This window comes from Apodemus sylvaticus, chromosome 22, assembly GCF_947179515.1.
Source record: "Apodemus sylvaticus chromosome 22, mApoSyl1.1, whole genome shotgun sequence".
NCBI classification, from domain to species: Eukaryota; Metazoa; Chordata; class Mammalia; order Rodentia; family Muridae; genus Apodemus; species Apodemus sylvaticus.
Genome location: NC_067493.1, coordinates 28,031,151 through 28,051,397, shown reverse-complemented (window position 1 = coordinate 28,051,397; position 20,247 = coordinate 28,031,151). Strand labels below are relative to the sequence as shown.

The 20,247-nt window shown below is 51.1% G+C and overlaps 1 protein-coding gene across 1 annotated transcript in view; it reads left to right on the top strand.

Moving 5' to 3' along the window:
• Positions 1–20,247, top strand: part of Fam20c (FAM20C golgi associated secretory pathway kinase) — a 57,024-nt gene that overhangs the window by 27,124 nt on the left and 9,653 nt on the right. The window contains exons 4-5 of the mRNA XM_052168361.1: positions 12,320–12,412; positions 14,665–14,780. Coding sequence (XP_052024321.1) covers positions 12,320–12,412; positions 14,665–14,780 — 209 coding nt within the window. The remainder of the gene's footprint in view (positions 1–12,319; positions 12,413–14,664; positions 14,781–20,247) is intronic.

Here is a 20,247-nt window from a genome sequence, read left to right as displayed (position 1 = left end):
GCATGTGTCTTCATGTTCACAGAGGTGCGCTAAGGGCTTATGGCCGTGATTCCTGCCTCAGTCCCCGAGGTTGGGATCACGGTGAGTCTCCATGCTCTCTCAGTATTTATATGTATGCTGGAGATGTGAAACCAGGTCCTCGGGCTTGCATAGCAAGCCCTTCACACATTAAGCCATGTCCCTAGCCCTGGTTTTATTGTTTTGAGGGGATGTTCACACGTATGCACACGCGTGTGTAGAGGTTGGAGGTCAATGGTGCATGTTTTTCTCTATCATTCTCCACATTAGTTTTGGAGACAGAGCATCTCACTGAATCTGGATCCTCAGACTTGTGCGCCAATGCTTTACCAATAGAATCATCTCCCCAGTCTTCCCCTTGGTGGTCATCTTTGCATGACTTCAAATTTCCCTAGGTTACAAAGCTTTGAGTCATTATTGGTTTTCATGGACTTGATCATGACAGGGAGTCACGGTAATCCATCTTCCAGTTCATCCTCGGCTGGCAAAGAGGCCAGCTGTTTTCGCCTCCTACACCCCACTGTGGGGCGCTGGCTGTGCCAGGAGTTTGGAGGGTCTGGCTGTCCGAATGTCAGCATTTCCCTGCTTGACTCTGAAGTTCTGACTGTACAACCAGCCTATCCGAACCAATGGAGCAGCAGCACAGGTCTCGCCTGGTAACAGAAGAATGCGAGGGAGACCTGCCTGCTGCGTTCTTCATAAAACCTGAAACAAACAAGGAAGTTTCCCAAATAAAGACACAAATCAGCCAGGACTGGTAGAACAGGCCTGTCATCCAAACTACTTGGGAGGCTTAGGCAGGAAGATTGTGAGTTCAAGGCCAGCCTGGGTAACTTGATCTTAAAATTTAAAAGTAAAAAGGATAGGGGGGTGTGGCTCAGTGGTAGAGCCCCTGCCTAGAATCCCCCAGTGAGGGGCTGGAGGCGTGGCTCAGTGGTAGAGCCCCTGCCTAGAATCCTCCAGTGAGGGGCTGGGGGCGTGGCTCAGTGGTAGAGCCCCCCCAGTGAGGGGCTGGGGGCGTGGCTCAGTGGTAGAGCCCCTGCCTAGAATCCCCCAGTGGGGGAATAGGGATGTGGTTCACTGGTAGGCTGAGCCTAGCACTGTGAAGCCCTGGGTGCAGTTTCTAGTACCAAAATAAAACAGTCTAAATAAAGAAGCTGGACAGGTATGTTGTGGTGCCTCTGGGCCCCTGGGCTCTGGAGAACAGATTCTCCATAGACAGGCAGGATTCTTCCAGCTGCTGGAGTCACTGAGATCCTGTATTGTGTCAATTTTGAGTACTATACGCTCAGGCCCCCCTACTGAGCTAGACACTCCTAAGCTATTTAGGAGACTGGCCTCAAGACAGTCATGACTCAGTGGGGCATGGAATCTGGCCTTAGTACAAACTTCTTACCTGTGGGTGAGGGAGAGTAATGGATCTTTCTCTGAGGACTGCAGTTCATACTGAGCTATGGTGTAAAGCCACCCCAAGGAGAAGCAGAGACACCATCTGGCCCTGAACAGCTTCTTTGGGTTGTCAGCCTTACTGTCCCTGACAGTATCCCTTTTCCTCCACAGTGGTGGCCTCCGCCCAGCATTAGTACGGTTGACATGTGCTGGCATGCAGTGGTCTCCTGTGTTTATAAAGCCAACCAGGCTGGCCAGGCCCATGCTTCTTGGGGGTTCCACACCTGGGAAAGCTCACCGATTTGGGCCTCGGAGCTTTGCCAGAAACTGAGAGGTCTGAGGGCACTGAGCCCATCTGGGCAAGTAGTAATGTAGGCACACAGGCAGGACATTCATAGCCTTCAGGGATCCTCCAGAGGCAGCCAACAGGAACACCCCTACCCCACACACAGGGAACTGGCCCATTTCAAAGGTGAGACACACAGAGTCATATAACCCCTCGCTTTGCCTTGTGAGGACTCTCGGTACATACGTGTTCCTGCCAGTACACAAATAGCTGTAACATGTCATTGCCCCCACCCCCTACTCCTCTGGGGCTCCCTGCCTCTGACTCTTACCCACAGCCAGTAGGAAGACCAGGAAAGAGTGGATCCTGACCAGGCCCACAGATCCCATTCCTGTCTGCAAGCATGATTCAGTCCAACTTAGACATGGCCCATCCGTGCTCCACCAGGAAGAGACTGAGACCTAAACATGGTGCTCAAGGTTTTAAACAAGAGCTGTACACACTGGCACCCACGGGGCTGAAATGAGAAATACCAGGTTTAGCATGAGGTATCTCTGTATACCCCAGGACTGAAGGTCATAGTGAGCTTCTGCCAAGAAGAAGCCCCCTCTCCTTCCAGAAAACATTCACTTGCAGACAGCCTGGTATTAAATAGCTTAATATATCTCCCTAATGACAAGGGGGCTGTTTTCTGCTGTGTGAGTGACAGGAAGATTACTGGAGACAGAAGGGCTGGTTTCTGCCTCCACGCCTTCATTTGGTGAGTCAGGGACCCGCTGTGCACTTAGCAGGAAAGGGGGGGGGGGGTGCTCTTGTCTTCCCGGAGGTTTGGTGTCCTTGACATCAGCCCCAGGATAGGGAAGGCCCCCGAGATACCAGCATGGAATCCCTGGAACCTCTCAGTGCTCTCTTATCTTTTCATTCTGGGAGCCATCCTCATCTTCTGAGATAGGGTCTCTTCACTGACCTGCGACTCACCAGTTAACCTAGATTGGCAGACCAGCAGGTCATTTTTACATGGGCCATGTTGGGGGATCAAACTCAGGTCTTTGTACTTTCAAAATAAGCACTTTCCCTACAAACGCCTCTGCCTACTCCCAGCCCCGTGCCCTTTATTTTGCAATGGAGTCTTTGAAAAATGTGACTAAGCAGGAGTTCGAGGGTGAACTGAGTGCCTGGGTTTTCCAGCACAATCGCATGTTCTTATGCATGGAAGTTGAAAGAGAATTTGAGGTGCCGAGCATAGAAGAGAAAACCCGTGAAGACAGAGGAAGGTATGGATAGGGCCATGTGCCAACCGGTGTCTGCCCAACCTTGAACATTGGTCTCCATCACTCATACTAGATAAAGGTTGTTGTTGTTGTTGCTGTTTTAGTTTAAATCAACAGCGAGTGTCCTCCACCATCTAGATTGTCAGGCTCACGCAGAAGGCCTCGGGTGGATGGAGGGCGTGGCTATGCCTCTCTGGCCTTGCAGCTTCCCAGCTGGCGTTCTCTGTCACCCTCTCAGAGTTCCAGATCCCTTCATCTGCCTGTGGGATGGGCTTCTTTCTGACAACACTGCTCACTGCGCTGTGCCCTGCAGATGAGACGGCACACTTGGTGCCCTGAGGACAGAGCCCAGCACCTAGAAGGTTCGATGTGTGTATTCATAGTTATCTACAGCTGATTGGCATGCATATCGTGAGTGATTGGAGAGGACCACAGAAGCCTGTTGGCGTTGCAGCCAAGCAGGAACAGGCTGGTCCCAGCAGGCTCTCTGCCCTCTAGCCGGCCATCACTGCTGCTTCAGCTGCCCCAGAGAGGGCATGGGGCAGTACAACTTTGTGGGTCAGTGCCAGAACTTGGGGTATCAGCTCATCCAGCTGCAAACTTTGACCCCGTTCTTCGTGGCCCTGGGGCAAGTTATGTCTTCGCTCTGCCTTAGTTTCCTTAGCTATATCACCAGGAAAATGATGCCAAGTTCCCGAGCACCGTGTGCGGAGTTCCTTCCCGCCTGCCAGGAGCTGTGGGCTCAGACCCCTGGAGGGTCTGATGTGGATATCATTGCAGGATTATTGTTCAGCCCTGTGTATAACACAGGAGGACTCACTTCCAGTTTACTATAAATAAACACAATTAACACTTAACAGTGTTTTCATTAAAGCTCAGAGAAGTTGTTCTGAGGGGATTTTAGGTGTTTTAAGTCTCGAGGGCAAGGTAAAGAGATTGTAAACGGCTGTAGGTATCGGCTGTAGGCCCGCTGATGCCCGCCTTTCTAGTGGCCTTTGGGGACTAGTGTAGCCCTCAAAGGGGAGCTGTAAGCATCCCCGTGAGAGAAGACTTGTTCAAGCACCTTGCTTGGGATTTCCTGGGTTCCCTCTCCCCTTAATCCCAGGCCACTGTACTGCAGATTGTCCTGCATGAAGCCACCACCACAGAGTTCTAGCTCATGACCCTCTCCAGCCCTGCTGAGTGTTTAAAAACCAGACCTGCACCTTCCTACAGCTGATGGTCTCACGGTGAAGGCCAGGGGTGGCCATCTGGAGTTTCTTTTGATCTCAGAGGGCAAGGTGTTTATGTGGGTAGGGTGTGGGAGGAGGTCCCTGGAACTAACAGGGTCTTGATAGGGGAGGTGTGCCCACTGGGCCACCCACTCCTTGGGGTCTCCCCAGGTCTTATCTGTAGCTGAGAGTGCTCTAGCTGTGACTCCTCTAGTACCTCGCTGGCACACACACACACACACACACACACACAGCTACTCTGTGTGTACTTGAGTGACCTACATAGACCAAAAGGCAAGCTTTCAAAAGTCTCCTGCAGGCCCTTCCTACTCTGAGCTGTTGGTCCAAAGCCCATATGAGGGCATAGAGGACAGCCCAGCCCACTTACTACTGTGAGGCTGTGGAGCCTGGCCGTGCTGCTAGGGCAGAAGGGACCATGAACCTCATCTTGAATCCCCTCAGACACATTGCCAGTGTCCACCACAGCCCACTGAGAATGCCACTCACATCTCAGAGGTTCCCAAGGCATCCATCGGAATGAGGACAGAATGACAAGTCCCCAGCACAAGCTGTGAACATCCATCCTCATAAGTAATGGTCCCCCAACTTCCTTCTATAAAGGGAGGGTGTGCCACTCCACCATGCTGTCATCCACAATCCTGGAGACACACGTGTGGGTTATGATAACCACACCCAGAGTCTCTCCCCAGATGAGTCCTGGTAGAGAATTCTTATATTTTGTATATACATCAGGTTACTCTTTAGGGAAGAGTTGTCCTACCTGACCTAGAACTCCCTATGTAAGCCAGGAACTGATGGCCATCCTTTCCTGCTTCGACCTGAGTGCTGGGTTATAGGGGTGCACCATCATGACTGGCTGGCCTCGCTTATTCCCCCCCCCCACAGAAAGCACAGTCAGGCTGCCCATGCTAAACCTGTTGGGTGAGCATGATACATCCCACTTGCTGAAATGGCTATGTTGCTCCAACACAGGTGGCATATTGCCCAACCAGAGTGAGGCCATCTGGATGGGCACAGCCTACAAGAAGCTGTTGGTAGCCAACCTGGGCCATGGGTTCCCAGCCTACTTAAAGACCCCCCTCCTGTTCCAGGAAGCACACATCCTGGTGGCCCTATCCCTCCCCCCTGGGCCAGGCAGTTCCTTGTTCTGGGTACCCGGCCAACTGAGAGTCTGATAACATCTTTCCCTCCTGAATGTGAAGGCCCACCCTTGCACCTGCCTGCTATACCTGATTGCTCTTGGGACTTGTGGGACTGGGTTTCACCAAATTTGTCCTCTGCCCCGGGTCACAGCGGGCCTAGTACTTTTCCAAAGCACCACCCTGAAATTGGCCAGCAGTAGATATTCAGTCTCCCCTGCGCAAAAGAAGCCAATGTCTATGACCCAGAGGTAAGAGCGGCCAGGGAAGCTAGGTGGCAGGTCTCTGAGGGGACATGAAGGGAAACCTGCAGGTCTCGTAGCAACACTGGCTTTAGAGGTCTCTCTGTGTGTCTTTTCAGTAGTCTGGTCTTGTCCCTGGCAGCATATGGTCCTGAAATGTGACTGCCGACTGGGAACTCTGCTAGGTGCCAGGCAGAAGGTTATGTTCCCGACTGTGGAGTGATTGAAACTTTTTAAGTTTTCCCTAAGGAGGGGGGATACTTTCTCACTTTCTACCTGACCTCAATGAAGACCCCCCACAGGGATCTACCTTGTCAGCATCTTCCAGAATGTCCAGCTTCTCCCATTCTTGCCTCTCCTGAGCCTACAACCACTAGGAAGCTGCCCTACTGACCTTCAGAACCTGGGTTAGTTCCGCCCTGAGGCCTCAACTCTTTGAACCAGTGACTGCCTTGAAGATCACAGCCTTAGAAGGGGGAATTGGTTCCCAGAAACACTATGCTATTGAAGAGTCCAGAGTCTAAGTAGTCTGACACAGGGTCCAGAAGCCTCTGGAGGGCCCAGGCTAGAGCTGACATTGGGCGACAGGGAATAGAGTCTGGAGGCCATTAGGGCCCAGTGTAACCTCAGCATAGCAGAACCCAATGTAATTGGCCTTGCTTCCCATAGGCTACAACCTGTTTTCTATGTTGCAGGTCAGCGGTGCACATGGTGTCTGGCATAAGGTACCATGGTAACAGTATTGTATTGTGGAGGGTTTTGTTGTTGTTGTTGTTGTTTCATTTTGTTGATCTTTTTTTGTTTGTTTGTGTTTTGTTTTCTTTTGTTTGAAAGGGTCATCTTAAGTTGCCTAGGCTGATTTTGAACTCACTCTGCAGAAACTGGGCTTTGAATTTGTGATCCCCTTGCTTCCCCAGTACTGGAATAATAGGCATGGGCCACCACAAAAGCTGATAGCAAGGCCACCACTCAGTCTCAAGGACAGGACTAATGAACCAATGGGAGATCCCTGTATCTAAGTGGCATGTTGTGTGGGGACAGCTGGAAGCCAGTCTGTTGAGTGACAGCTCCGGAGTTGTCATCACATGAAGAATTGGAAGGGCAAGAGGACAGGTTTCCTCCTAGACTACACTGATCCTGTCCGTTAAAGTTGTTAAAATACAACTTGTGTGGGGCTGAGGACATGGCTCAGTTGGTAGAGTGGTCTGTGTAGCACGCATGAGGTCCTGGGTTCCGTGTCTTGGCCCATTTTGGTCGCCTTGTGTGCATGTTTCAACAGGCACTTCATGTGACTTGCATGGAGAGTCTGAAGTCTTGGGTCTTCTTGCAGCTGCCGTGGGGCCTCTAACATGTCAGTGGACAGCTGATCCCTAGAGTCTGGTAGAAGGTTGGGGATGGCAGAGTTTCCAACCCTCAGCAAGGCCCTGATCCCATAGAGCTGGTCCACCAGGAGCTCATGGTAAAGACTGTGCTGCTGGGAGATTCTGAGAATCCTTAGGGGAGCTGAGTACAGGTCAGTCATACTCATTATGGATGATAAGGGGGGCAGCCTACAGGGTCCAGAGCCTCAGCCACGGCAATGGCCCTGGCTTTGGTTGAATGAAATCATATAAACTTGCTAAAATCCAGTTTCCTGGGCCCACAACTCAGGCTCTGGCCCAGCAGGTCAGAAGTGGCATGTGGGGCCCCTCATGTGTACAGACCCTTCATGCACACATTACCCCAGGGCAACTTGGCTGTTGGAAGCCTCAGAACCTGGTTTTAAGAGAAACTGAGCCCCTAAGTTGTGGGGGCTGTCTGCACCCATAGTCATGTCATCAGAGTGCTCTGAGAGATCCAGGGTAACCAGCTGGGATCCTGGATCCCAGAGTCATGGGGGAGTCTGGGATGAACTGCCTCCAGGAGAGTAATAAGATCCACAGAATGGTTAGTGGTCTGGGGAAAGGAGCCCTGGCTTGGGGTCATTTGGGGGGACATCTGAGGACCCTTCCTCCCTCTACTTCACTTTCGCCTGGAGACCACTCTGGGCTCTTCTTCTATTTCTCTATTACTGTGCAGCAAGGGAAAATGAGGCCTGAGGGGCAAATGCTGTTCCTGCCTCTCCCCAGGGGCAAGGTTCCAAAGGGCAGAGTTTTGAGTCTCTCTGGAAGGGAAGAAAAGGAACACCCACCGGGAGTCCCAGGTCAGAACAAACGTGAAGTGCCCAAGAGGCATTTAGAACAAGAGAGGAACACCTCTGAATAGAACATTCTTGCCGCTTCTCTGAACCCTTGGGCTATTCCAGGAAAGAAGGTACCTAGGAGACAGGGACACCTGCAGGCTGTGATGTGGGGGTGGGGTAATTGCTGAGGGTCTGGGACATCAGCCAGCTTCCAGCTTCCGAGGAAGGTAGAAGGCGGGTGTCTGAACCCAAGGATGCGGAACCAGGAATCAGGTCAGGCCAGAAGCCCTTTCAGGGAGCCCCATGACTCTAAGTCACTTGAATCTGAGAAATGTCACCTCCTCAAAGAAGCAGGCAGAGGTGGGGGGGGGGGGGAGGGAGAGGGTCAGATGGTGGGCAGGAAGGCTGGTCCCTAATCAGCACCGGGGTGAATGCTGCCTGATTGTCCTCAGGTCAGTGTGTGGAGGCAACCACAGGGTGACGGTCAGCTGCCCACTTGTTTTTTTGTCCTCAGACAGAAGTTCTGAGGCAAGCCTTGGCTGCCCTCAGGATCCTGAGAAGGGAACACCCCCATCCCCTTTGCTTCCACCAGAGCCTGGCTAACAATGCCCTCCAGTGTCACACTGCCAAGAGCTCCTGGGGAGGGAACCCCCACCCCCTGCTCTGACTCTACCCGCCAGGATAAGACCTACAGAGGAGTCAGGCAGGAAGAAGGCACAGCACTGGCAAAGGCCAGCTGTGGGGTGAATCACAGCTGTCCTCCTGGGACACCCAGCAGGTAGTAGAACAGAGCTTATGTCAGCAAAAGTGGCCATGCAAGTTGTGGCTTTCTTTTCTTTTCTCTTCTCTTGTCTTCTCTTCTCTTCTCCTCTCCTCTCTTCTCTTCCTTTCCTTTCTCTTCCCTTCCCTTCTCTTCTCTTCTTTCTTTCTTTCTTTCTTTCTTTCTTTCTTTCTTTCTTTCTTTCTTTCTTTCTTTCTTTCTTTCTTTCCTTAATTTGACAGGATCTCAAGAATGACCTTGAACCTCTGTTCCTCCATCCTCAACCTCCCAAGTACTAGGATTACAGGTGTGCACCATCACACCTGGTTTATTCAGTACTGGGGACCCCTTGCATGCTAGACAAACATTCTACCAACTGAGCCACGTCCTCAGCCCCGCACGAGTTATATTTTAACAACAGGATCCATGCAGTCCGGGAGGAAAGTTGCTTGTGGGGTCCCTCCAGCTTTGAGGCTCTTCCGGTGAGTGGGAGGTAGTCAGGCTGCCTCTTCAAGTCCCCTTTGCACAGCGGAACCGGGAAAGCATCAGAGGAGCTTTTCTTAACCTCTTCTCTCCAAAGTCCCCCCCAACCCCGCAACAGCCTGTTCTGTAAGGTATCTGTGTGTCACACACATGTGCACAGTGTTAATAGACATGGAGTTCCTCTGTGTGTGTATATAGATGACTGCATGCATGTGTCAGTATATACATAGCTGTTGGGTGGTCAGAACCTCACCATCTCAGCCCTGCATGGACCCTTAGCAGCCATTGTATGGTAGATATCCATTCAGCAAGCTTATCAGTCTGTGACACCTCTGCTCTGGGAGAGGGAAGGCTGGGGACGTAGCTCAGTCATTAAACTGCTTGCTTAGGCCTGGGTCTCAGAGACCACTGAGCACAGGCCCCACACAGTTGCAGTAGGCAGCTGAGACAAGGGAGGGCTGAGGCGGGTTCTTTGATCTTTACACCGATGTAAAATATAAGACATAGGGGTGCACATTTGTAGGAAGTCTGAGACAGACAGATTCCCAGAGCCTTCTGGCCAGCCAGCCTGGCCAATTTTGTGAATTCCGGGCCAATGAGAGATCTGAAAGGGGGGGGGGGGGAGGTGGGAAAAAGGTGGATAAGACTGGCCTGGTGGCCCATACCTCTACTCCCAGCATCTAAGAAGCAGACTCCAGCAGGTTTCTGTGAATTTGAAACCAGCCTGGTTTACATAGTGAACCCCAGGACCGGTCTGGGCTACATGAGAATCTGTCTGCGAAAACAAACAAACAAACAATAACAAAAGACAAACAGATGGGCTGCTCCTAAGAAACAACACCCAGGGTTGTCCTCTAGCTTTCATTATGCGCCTGTGTACCGCCCCTGCCATTCCTACTCATCCACCTGTCAAGGTGAGTGTCCATCGAGCCATGAGCCCACATTCCCCCCCACAACATACACACACACACACACACACACACACACACCTTCCCACACTGGCTTCTGGAAGGCTAAGGAGGGTATATGTGATCAAGTCTTATTCAGGAAGCTATCAGAGATGGTTGGCCAGTGCCTGCCACCTGAACTCCACCTAGGCCACAGGAAGCCTTGTTCATACCTTGTGTGAGATTTCTATCTCATCACTCAGCAGTGTGCGGGGCATCAGCCTCACCTGACAGCGGGGCTGAGGACTAGAAGGGTTCAGCAACCCCAGCTGCAAGAAAGGATCTAAACCTGGAAGGTGTGTGGGGCTCCATTGTGGGAGCATCCAGGCCATAGAACAGGGGTGATCCCCAGACCCTCATTTGCACACTTAGAAAAAACAGCATCTTGGGGGGAGTTCTCTCTCACTGTATGGCCTGGGGAGGAGGCAGGGAGCCAGGGAGGATCCAGATTTCATGCTAATGTTGCTTCAGGCAGGACTTCGGGCATGACAGGCTGACAATTCCACATCATTAAGGTCAAATTACATCAGCAGAGAGAACTTTGATTCTTTTGGAATGACAGTGACCTTTCGTAGCTACTTGGCTTTGTATCTTTGGCTGGCAAGGAGACGGGGAAGGTCAAATGCCAATCCTTCCAGGGTTGTCTCCTGCTCACTGTGGGAGGCAGGGGTGTTAGTGCTAAGAGAAGATGGGCACACACACACACACACACACACACACACACACACACACACACGGTGCCAAGGCCCAAGCTGAAGAGCCTGTGAGTCCAGGATGGGTGCATGGGAGCCTCTAGCCAGCATCAACTGACCTTTAAATTTCCTGACTGAGGACGGTCCCTGTGGGGATCTGAGGGTTCCTCTGTCCATCCATCAAGCTCCCTGCTCTCCTCAGTTGGTCTCCCACAGTCCTGAGAGCTCAGGATGACCCCAAGAAGAGTCAAGACTTCGTGCCTTTAGATATAGGAAGTATCTTAAGTTAGAGGCTTGCTCCAAGGGTTCTAAAGCCTTCCGCAGAGGGCTTTCTGTGGTTGTAGATGTGAGCAACACCAGGCCATGTGCCAGAGGGCTAGATGGGGCCAGCGTACGCCATTTTGACTGCTCTGAGCAGGGATACGGACATGACTGTGGCAAGTGCAGCCTCTCTTCCTGGGGAGCAGATTCTGATGTGCCTGCTAGCACCTCCATGGTCACTGTCCCTGAACAGCCCCCCAGATGGCCTGGCATCAACCCTCCAAGGCCTGCCATCCAAGAGAAGGTGGCAGACCCAAATCACTTACTGATGAAGTTTCTAAGTGTGGGCCAGGGAAATGCATGTGGCCTCACTTGGCACACAGCGTGTCTGCCTGTGGGTGTTGGACCTACAGTGAAGAATTCAGGAAACAGGCCAAAAACATAGACAGCTAGGAAGCCGTGAGCCTTGTGGGGTCAGTGCCTTGAAAGTGTGACACATTGGGAATTTAAATAATTTAGGGAGTGTGTGTATGTGTGTGCACGTGCAAGTGTGTACATGTATGTGCCTGTGCGCATCTGGACTCGAGTCAATAACAGGTGTCACCCGTAGGCACCATCTACCTTGGAAATGTTTGTTTGTTTGTTTGTTTTAAAGTCAGGGTCTCACTATGCAGCCCTGGTTGGCCTTGAACTTGCTTGTAGACCACGCTAGCCTAAAACTTGCAGAGATCTGCCTTCCTCTGCCTCTGCCTCTCTGCCTCTGCCTCTGCCTCTGCCTCTGCCTCTGCCTCTGCCTCTGCCTCTGCCTCTGCCTCTGCCTCTGCCTCTGCCTCTGCCTCTGCCTCTGCCTCTGCCTCCTGAGTGCTGAGATTAAAAGCATGTGCCACTACACCTGGTCCACCTTGAGGGGTTTTCTCCTCGCTGACCAGAAACTCACCAAGTAGGGCTGGACTGACTAGCCAGTGAACCCTGGGGATCCTCCATTCTGCCTCCCCCCAGAACTGACTTTCTAAATATGGGTCCTGGGGGTTAAACTCAGGTCCCTATGCATCCAAAGCATTCATTTTAGTCACCTGAATCATCTCCCCACTGTCTATAATTTATTTTTAAAAGAAGCATATGTTTATTTATTGGGCAGGGGGCAGTATGCATGCCACAGCACATGTGGAGGTCAGAGGACAATTCGTAGGCATTGGTTTTCTCCAGCCATGTGGGTCCTGGGCGTTGAAATCAGATCTTCAGCTTTGGCAGCAAGCACCTTTAGCCACTGAGCCATCACACTGGCCCTTTCATTTAACCCTTGACGATGATCCTCCGACAGCTGATTCGCAGAACACCTGGAAGTGGGTGTCAGCTTGGGTTCACGCTTCAGCTTGTCCCCTCAGGCCAGAGATCCCCTCTGTGACCCACTCTTCCTATCTCTATCTGTGTTCTACAGGCAGACGAGGGAGCAGGAGACGCCGCCCGACTTTTTTTATTTCTCTGACTATGAGAGGCACAATGCGGAGATTGCTGCGTTCCACCTTGACAGGTGAGTCCCCTCCCTTCACACTGCCAAGAGCCAACCCGATCCAGATTCATCGATGTATTCACGTGTGCCACCTACCAAGAAGCACGGGCCTGGCCTTAGGAATCTGTGTAGACACCATTGTTAACCTCCACAGTTGCTCCACACTAAACCATCAAAGATCCATCAGTGTATGTGTGTGTGTGTGAGTATATGTGTGTATGTGTGTGTGTGTGTATGTGTATGTGTGTGTGAGTGTGTGTATGTGTGTATGTGTGTGTAAGTGTGTGAGTGTGAGTGTGTGTGTATGTGTGTATGTATGTGTATGTATGTGTGCATATCTATGTGTGCATATGTATGTGTGTATGTGTGTGTATGTGTGTATGTGTGTATATGTGTGTGTGTGTATGTATGTGTGTGTATGTATGTGTGTGTGTATGTATGTGTGTGAGTTTGTGTGTATGTGTGTATATGTGTGTATGTGTATGTATGTGTGTGTATGTATGTGTGTGAGTTTGTGTGTATATGTGTATGTATGTATGTATGTGTGTGTATGTATGTGTGTATGTGTCTATATGTGTGTATATGTCTGTATGTAGTGTGTATGTGTGTATATGTGTGTATGTGTGTGTGTGTGTGTGTGTGTGTGTGTGTGTAGCAAGCAAATAATGTTTGCATGCTTTGAAGAGACTACAGGAGAACCTCATATATCATTCCTCAGGAGCTGCCCACTATTCAGAATCACTGGAACTCTTCAAGTAGGCTGGCTGCTGGCCTGCTGGCTGGCTGACTGGCTGGCGCTCCCTAGGAATCCTCCTGTCTCTGCCCCTCAGTGCTGGCATTATAAGCATGTGCCACCACAGTCGATTGCTAGAGACTAAACCCAAACTAAGCTGTCTCCCCAGCACTATGTGCTACCTCATTGCATTTGTGATGCTTGTGGGCACCACCCTTCCCCCTGTACCAAGCAAGGAGCAGCAGGAGCAGATGGGAGAAAAGGGAAAAGAAATAAGGGCAGAAAGAAGTGCTCGGCATTGTCGAACAGGTCAGGAAAGCACCTTGGAGGGAATGGTGGTTTGGTGACAAAAGGTGGGAGGCTTTGTCATTTGTCTCCTGAGGGACAGCCTTGACCCAGAAGCACCTGGGTCACTATAGATTCCACGTGGCCCTGTCCATACCCTGAGGAGCTGTTCACAGGCCTTACCCTGGGGTCATCTCTGAGGGACACAAAGGGACTTCTTCCCAGGAAATAGCAGAGAGATAAGACTCAATATTCATCCTTCAAGACCCTCCTGACTGTGCCACAGCTATGAATAGACTTAGATCTTAACTTAGTTCTCATGGGAGACTGCCCAGACTGCAGAGTCCAGGCTCCATCTTGCAGGGTCCTGGGAGACTGGGGAAGATTACAAAGCTTACATGGGAACTAGAAATCCTCAGAAGCCAGACATTTAAGCATCCTGAACCCAGAAAGCCTTTCTGTGACAACAGTAACTTTGCACCATGAGGTCACTCGTGTTGCCTGCTTATAAACCAGCCATGAGGATGGAGAGATGGCTCTGCTGTTAAGGTGTTTGCACATCTGGGGTCTATCCCAGAGCGTGGTATACACTTGCAGTTCCAGTGCCAGGGAGGTAGAGACAGGAGGACCTCTGGGGCGTGGTAACCACCAGTCAGTTTAGCTCAATCAGTGAGTTTCAGGTTGCTGAGAGTCAAGGTTGATGGCTCCTAAGAAATGAAGCCCAGGTTGATCTCATGTGCTTCACCCACATGTATGAACCCACATGTGTACACATGAAAACACAGTCACGAAGCTTGAGGTGGTAGGATGCTGGCTGCAGCTGTCTTATGAAGCCATTGGGGCCCCTCATTATGGGAATATGGTCTGTCCATCCCTCCCCCAAGGGACAACTCATCTCTACATCCTGTGTCAGCAGGAAAAATCTAGCATTGGGCATCTCCATTTAATTAAGTAAGCGGCAATGTGTGCAGAAAGAGACCCATTAAGAGTGGGTAATTTAATTTAATTTCCTTTTAAATTTAGCCCTGGAATGAGGGCACATTTTAGTTATCGAGTCGCCTGGCAGGGCCAGAGTCAATGCATGACGCATAGAGGCTTCAATCCTTCCGGGGTTGCACGGTTTCCTGCCGCTGATGGTTCTGGGCTGAGCTGAGCCCAACAGCCTGGAGAACAATGGTAGAGCTGCTGGCTGCTGGAGATGGTGGCGAGCAGCAGCCTCGAGAATAAAGAATCCTTTCCCCACCTTTTCCCACAGGATCCTGGATTTCCGCAGAGTCCCTCCAGTGGCTGGTAGGATGATCAACATGACCAAGGAGATCCGGGATGTGACACGGGATAAGAAGCTATGGAGAACCTTCTTTGTGTCCCCAGGTAGCTGGGGATGGGAGAGGATGGGGGACTCACGTGGCTTGAGTCGCATGCTGGCCTCGGTCAGCTCTCAAGCGCTTAGGGATTAGATTACTCTTCCTGTTGCTCGGATAAACTATCCCGAGAGAAGCACCCTCAGGAAGGAAAGGTTTATTTGGCTCATAGTTGAAGGGCGCACAGTCAACTTCCCATCATGGCGGGAAAACATGGCGGCAGGAGCGTGAGGCGGCTGCTCACACGGCATCCGCAGTCAGGAAGCAGAGAGAGATGGAGGCTGGGGCTCAACTCACTTTCTTCTTTTCATTGTCTGGGAACTCAGCCTGTGCGATGGTGCTACACACACTGAGGGTGGATCTTTCCACGTCAGTGAACCTAACCTTAAAAACTCCTTACCGACATGTCCAGAGGTATGTCTCCTAGGTGACTGTACAACTTGTCAGGTTGATGGTCAGTGTCAACCATCGCAGAAACCATGGAACTCATCTACCTAGCAGCTGTTTCCACTGAGGAGGGCCATGCTGCCTCCTGTGTGTGGCATGTATATGTGCCAATCTGCAGACATGTGATCTCTTAGTGACACCTCTCTGTGCCCAGACAGAGGGGTTTCCACTGTGGTCCAGTGTGCATTTAATTAATGTATAAACTGATTGGTTAGGATCTTTGTTGTTGTTAGACTGTTTGGTTGGTTTAAGTTGGGTTGGGTTTGGGAGGAGGGACAGGGTCTCATTCAATAGTCTAGGCTGGCCTGGAACTCATTATGTATACCAGAATGGCCCCTAACTTTCCTTTCTCCTCCCTTGGAATCTTAAGTGTGCTGACATCTCTAGCATGAGCCATCACACATGGCTGTTGTTTTGTTTCTTTGACACAGAGTCTTGCTGCGTAGCCCAGGCAGGTCTTGAACTCAGGATTCTCTTGCCTCAGCCAACAAAGTACTTGCTGCCAAGCCTATGCCACTACAGCTGGCCCGCTGTATATTTTTGAACTCCAGACTTTCTTGGAAGCATCTGGTAGCCTGGCCACCAGAGAGCCCTGCTCTCCCAAACCTTTCTAGATCAGCCAGTGAGACTGGCCGTCACCTGGAGATGTGGCCAGCTGTCCTTCTCTGAGGGTAGAACAGCTGGCCATAGATCTCGGGTGCCTTGAAGGTCACCACTGGATGTCCTGCTTTTCAGGGAGACTGTGTGTTGTGTGGCTGGGGTAGCCACAGTGGTGAGACTTCGGACTTCGAATCCCTTGAGTACACAGAAACCAAGTCATAGTGTACTTCTCTCAGTGGGCATTCTAACCACACTGCCACAGGCTCAGTTGGCCTATCTGCTCTCTGAGTTTCCCTGTGGTCTGAGCCTGTGACAAACTGTGTATTTCAAGTCTCTCTGATGCCCTCTCAGTTTATGGTATGCACTTTCCACCTACTGTATTATTGTTTGTTGTTGTTGTTTACTTTTTATTTGGTAAATATGTATGGCATATGTGTGTGGGGGGTATAGTGTGAGTGTGAGGGTATATGGATATACTTGTGTATAGTGTATAGTGTGTGTGGTGTCTATATTTATGTGTATGCATGTATAGTACGTGTGGTATGTGTATGTACATGGGGTATATGTATAGTATATATATGGTGTGTGCATGTGAGTGCATGTGAGCACACATTCACATACATTTCTCAGTTGATCTCCACTGTTACTGAGCCAAGGTTTCATTTTGAACCCGAATCTCACCAATCCCTATTATACCAACTAGCCAGCTAACCCTAAAAATCCCTGTCTCTGCCTCCTGGGTACTAAGGCTACAAGTGGCTGCTATACCAGCCCAGCTTCTCCTGGAGCTCAGAACTGCTGTCTTCATGTTTGACAGTAAACAGTTTGTCCCCTGAGCCATGCTGTGCTTTTGAGAGTGGATCTCATGTAGCCCAGGCTAGCCTGGAACTCTCTAAGTAGCCAAAGATGACTTAGAAATCCTGATCTTCCTGCTTTCGCCTCTCAAGTGCTGGCAGGACAGGCTTGAAACAACACCTGTTTCTGTTTGTGTGTTTGTTGTTTCATAATGTTCTGTTCTGTTTTGTTTTGTTTTATGCAGTGCTGGGGATGGAAACTAGGGCTTTATTCATGCGAGCCAAGCACTCCACCAACTGGGCTACATCCCCAGCCTGCCGTGTACTCTATAGTCTGCATCCTACAAAGAAGAATAGAGTGGCAGGGTGGGGGTGGGGAGTGCGACGCAGCTGCCCCCTGGGAGCCACACTCTGCCCGATAGTGCAGGCAGGTAGGCGGGGAACTCCACCGGTGCCTCACACCCCTGCAGTTCCTGCAGATACATCCAATTAAGGCCTTCATTAGCTTTATCTTCAGTCTGGGTGGCGCACAAAAGCCGACCTAAAAGCTCTAGCTTGTCGCCTCTGAAGATCAGCACTCAGGTTCTTTTCCTAGCTGTATTCATAAATGTGCCAGAATGGAGGCCAGGAACCCACGCCTTGCTAAAGCTCTACTTCCACCATCCACCATCTCAGATTCCATTGATAAGAGGAAATAGAGGAGCTGGGGAGCTTGCTCAGCAGGTAAGAATGCTTAGTGCACAAGCATGAGGCTACAAGTTCAAATCCCGCTCCCCCCCCCCCCAGCACCCACATAAAGGCTGGGCATAGACCCTTGCCTGTAACCTCAGTGCTATGGGAAATGGAGACAGGGGGTCACTGGGATTCCAGATCCAGAGAGAAATTTGTCTAAGGGTATAATGGCTTAAACAGGGCATCCAATACCCTTTTCTGGCCTCTGTGCACAAATGAGGCACATGCACACACACACACACACACTCACGCATGCGCGCACACACTCACACACGCACGCATGCATGCACTCACGCACACATGCATGCACTCACGCACGCACGCATGCATGCCCAAAATAGAATGTCTTAAATAAGTGGAGACACACATGTATCTTTCCTTGGACCCCTTGTGACCATCTATGAAGAGCTGAATAATCCTGGATGTAGAGAGTCTCTGAGGTTGGCTGTATCAGAAACTTATTGCTCATAGTTTCTTGGGTTCACCAGACAGCCTGTGCTGTAGATAGGAACATTCATTCAAAGAGATGAAGCCCACCTCAACCTGGGACCCTCTGGGTTTCTGCTAATATTGTCACCTTGTCCCCTGCCTGCCTCAGCCATAGGGACTGGCCCTGATGACCACTTGTTTCTGCAGACTCAGGACTTCATCTCTCAGTCCAACCCCAGCTCCTTCCACTGCCCACAGGGACCGACCACCACATCCCTAGCCGTGCATACCTCTTAGGTAGCTGGTGCTGAGCTGCAGCCTGGCTGTGCCTGGGCACCGCGCTGCTTCTTGTCTTTCGCTGCACAGTTTGATCCAGCATGGGTGTATACTTGCATTTGTATACATTCTTATGTGTATGCATGTACTGTATACATGCATGTTTGTATGCACTCATTCATACAGGTGTGTGCACTTGCTTATGTTTGTATGCACTCGCTCATAGAGGTGTGTGCACTCGTTCATGTTTGTGTGCACTCGTTCATGTAGATGTGTGCACTCATTTATGTTTGTATGCACTCATTCATTTTGTGTGCACTCGTTCATGTTTGTGTGCACTCGTTCATGTTTGTGTGCACTCATTCATGTAGATGTGTGCACTCATTCATGTAGATGTGTGCACTCATTCATGTAGATGTGTGCACTCATTCATGTTTGTGTGCACTTGTTCATGTTTGTGTGCACTCATTCATGTAGATGTGTGCACTCATTCATGTTTGTATGCATTCATTCATGTTTGTGTGCACTCGTTCATGTAGACATGCACTCGTTCATGTTTGTGTGCACTCGTTCACATAGGTGTGTGCACTCATTCTCGTGTGTTCACTCCTTCACACACCTGTGCACTTACCCATTTTGAGTATATGCATACTTCTGGAGACCAGGGAGCACCCTTTGGTGTCCTACTTCGGGTGATGGCCACCTTGTTTTTTTGAATCAGGGTCTCTCACTGGGACCTGGGGCTCACTGATCACATTAATTAGGCAGACTGACCAGTGAGCCCCAGGGATCCTCTGATCCCCACTACCCTAGCTCTGGGATTATAAGTGCATACCACCACATTCAGCCTTGTTTTACGTGGGTTCCGAGGACGGGTTCAGGTTCCCATGCCTACGTGGCAAGGCCCTTGTTGGCCGGATCATGTCCCCAGGCCCAATTGCAAGTTTTAAGGTGATTTTCATCCTATTCTCAAAGGCACTGCTGTTGGGCAAAATGGCTGACTTGTGGCTCTCAGACCCAGCAAGTATTCTCTCTCCATTTCAGCCCAGGCTCCAGTCCTGGGTTCTGAGTGAGGACGGGAAACAAGCACGATCCTGACCAGTCAGACAGGGATCTGCTGAGAACACTCCCTTCCAGGGGCACGCAGGCTGGATAATGTCAGTCACCTAGGCCACCCACTCAGAGCAGAGCTGCAGGCTCAGCACTCAGGCTAGCGGTGAGAGTATCGCCCTCTGCGGTCTCGGGGCCAGGCCACACAGCCGGCAGAGCTCTCAGATAGCATGTAGATGGTAGGACAGCCACCAGGATTCCACAACTGGGGGCACAAAGTGTCTGCACTCCATCTCCTGTCAATCAATGTCCGACGTCCGCATCTCTGCTCTGTCCAGATGTTCCAAGCACTGTTGCTAGCCTCTCCTACTTCCCTGGGTGGGTCTGTGAGGAAGGTGTCAAATGCTGTTCTGTGTGTACTATTGTTTGTTTTCAGGTATGTGAGGGTATGTGGAAGGGTCTGTGCACATGTGTGCTCATGTGTACGTATGCAGATGTCAGCTCTGGCTACCATTCCTCAGAAACATTTAACCTTGATTTTTTTTTTAATACAGGGTCTCTCCCTGAGCTAGAGCTCACTGAGTAGGTCCAGAGAACCTCCCATCTCTATTACCCAATGCCAGGACCACAAGTGTGCACCACCACCACCACACCCATCTCCTCCTCTTCCCTCTCCTCCCTCCTCCTTCCCCGTCCTCCTCCACCTCCTCTTCCCTCCTCCTTCCCCGTCCTCCTCCCCATCCTACCCCCTCCTCCTTCCCCATCCTCCTCCCCATCCTCCTCCCTCCTCCTTCCCTGTCCTCCTCTCCCTCCTACTCCCTCCTACTCCCCTCCTCCCACCCTCCCTCCTCCTTCCCCATCCTCCTCCCTCTCCTCCTCCCTCCTCCTTCCCTGTCCTCCTCCCCCTCCTACTCCCTCCTACTCCCCTCCTCCCACCCTCCCTCCTCCTTCCCCATCCTCCTCCACCTCCTTTTCCCTCCTCCTTCCCCATCCTCCTCCCCATCCTACTCCCTCCTCCTCCCTCCTCTTCCTCCCTCCTCTTCCTCCCTCCTCCTTCCTCCTCCTCCTTCCTCCTCCTTCCTCCTTCCCCCTCCTCCTCCCTCTTCCTTCCTCCTTCCCCCTCCTCCCCCCTCTTCCTTCCTCCTTTCC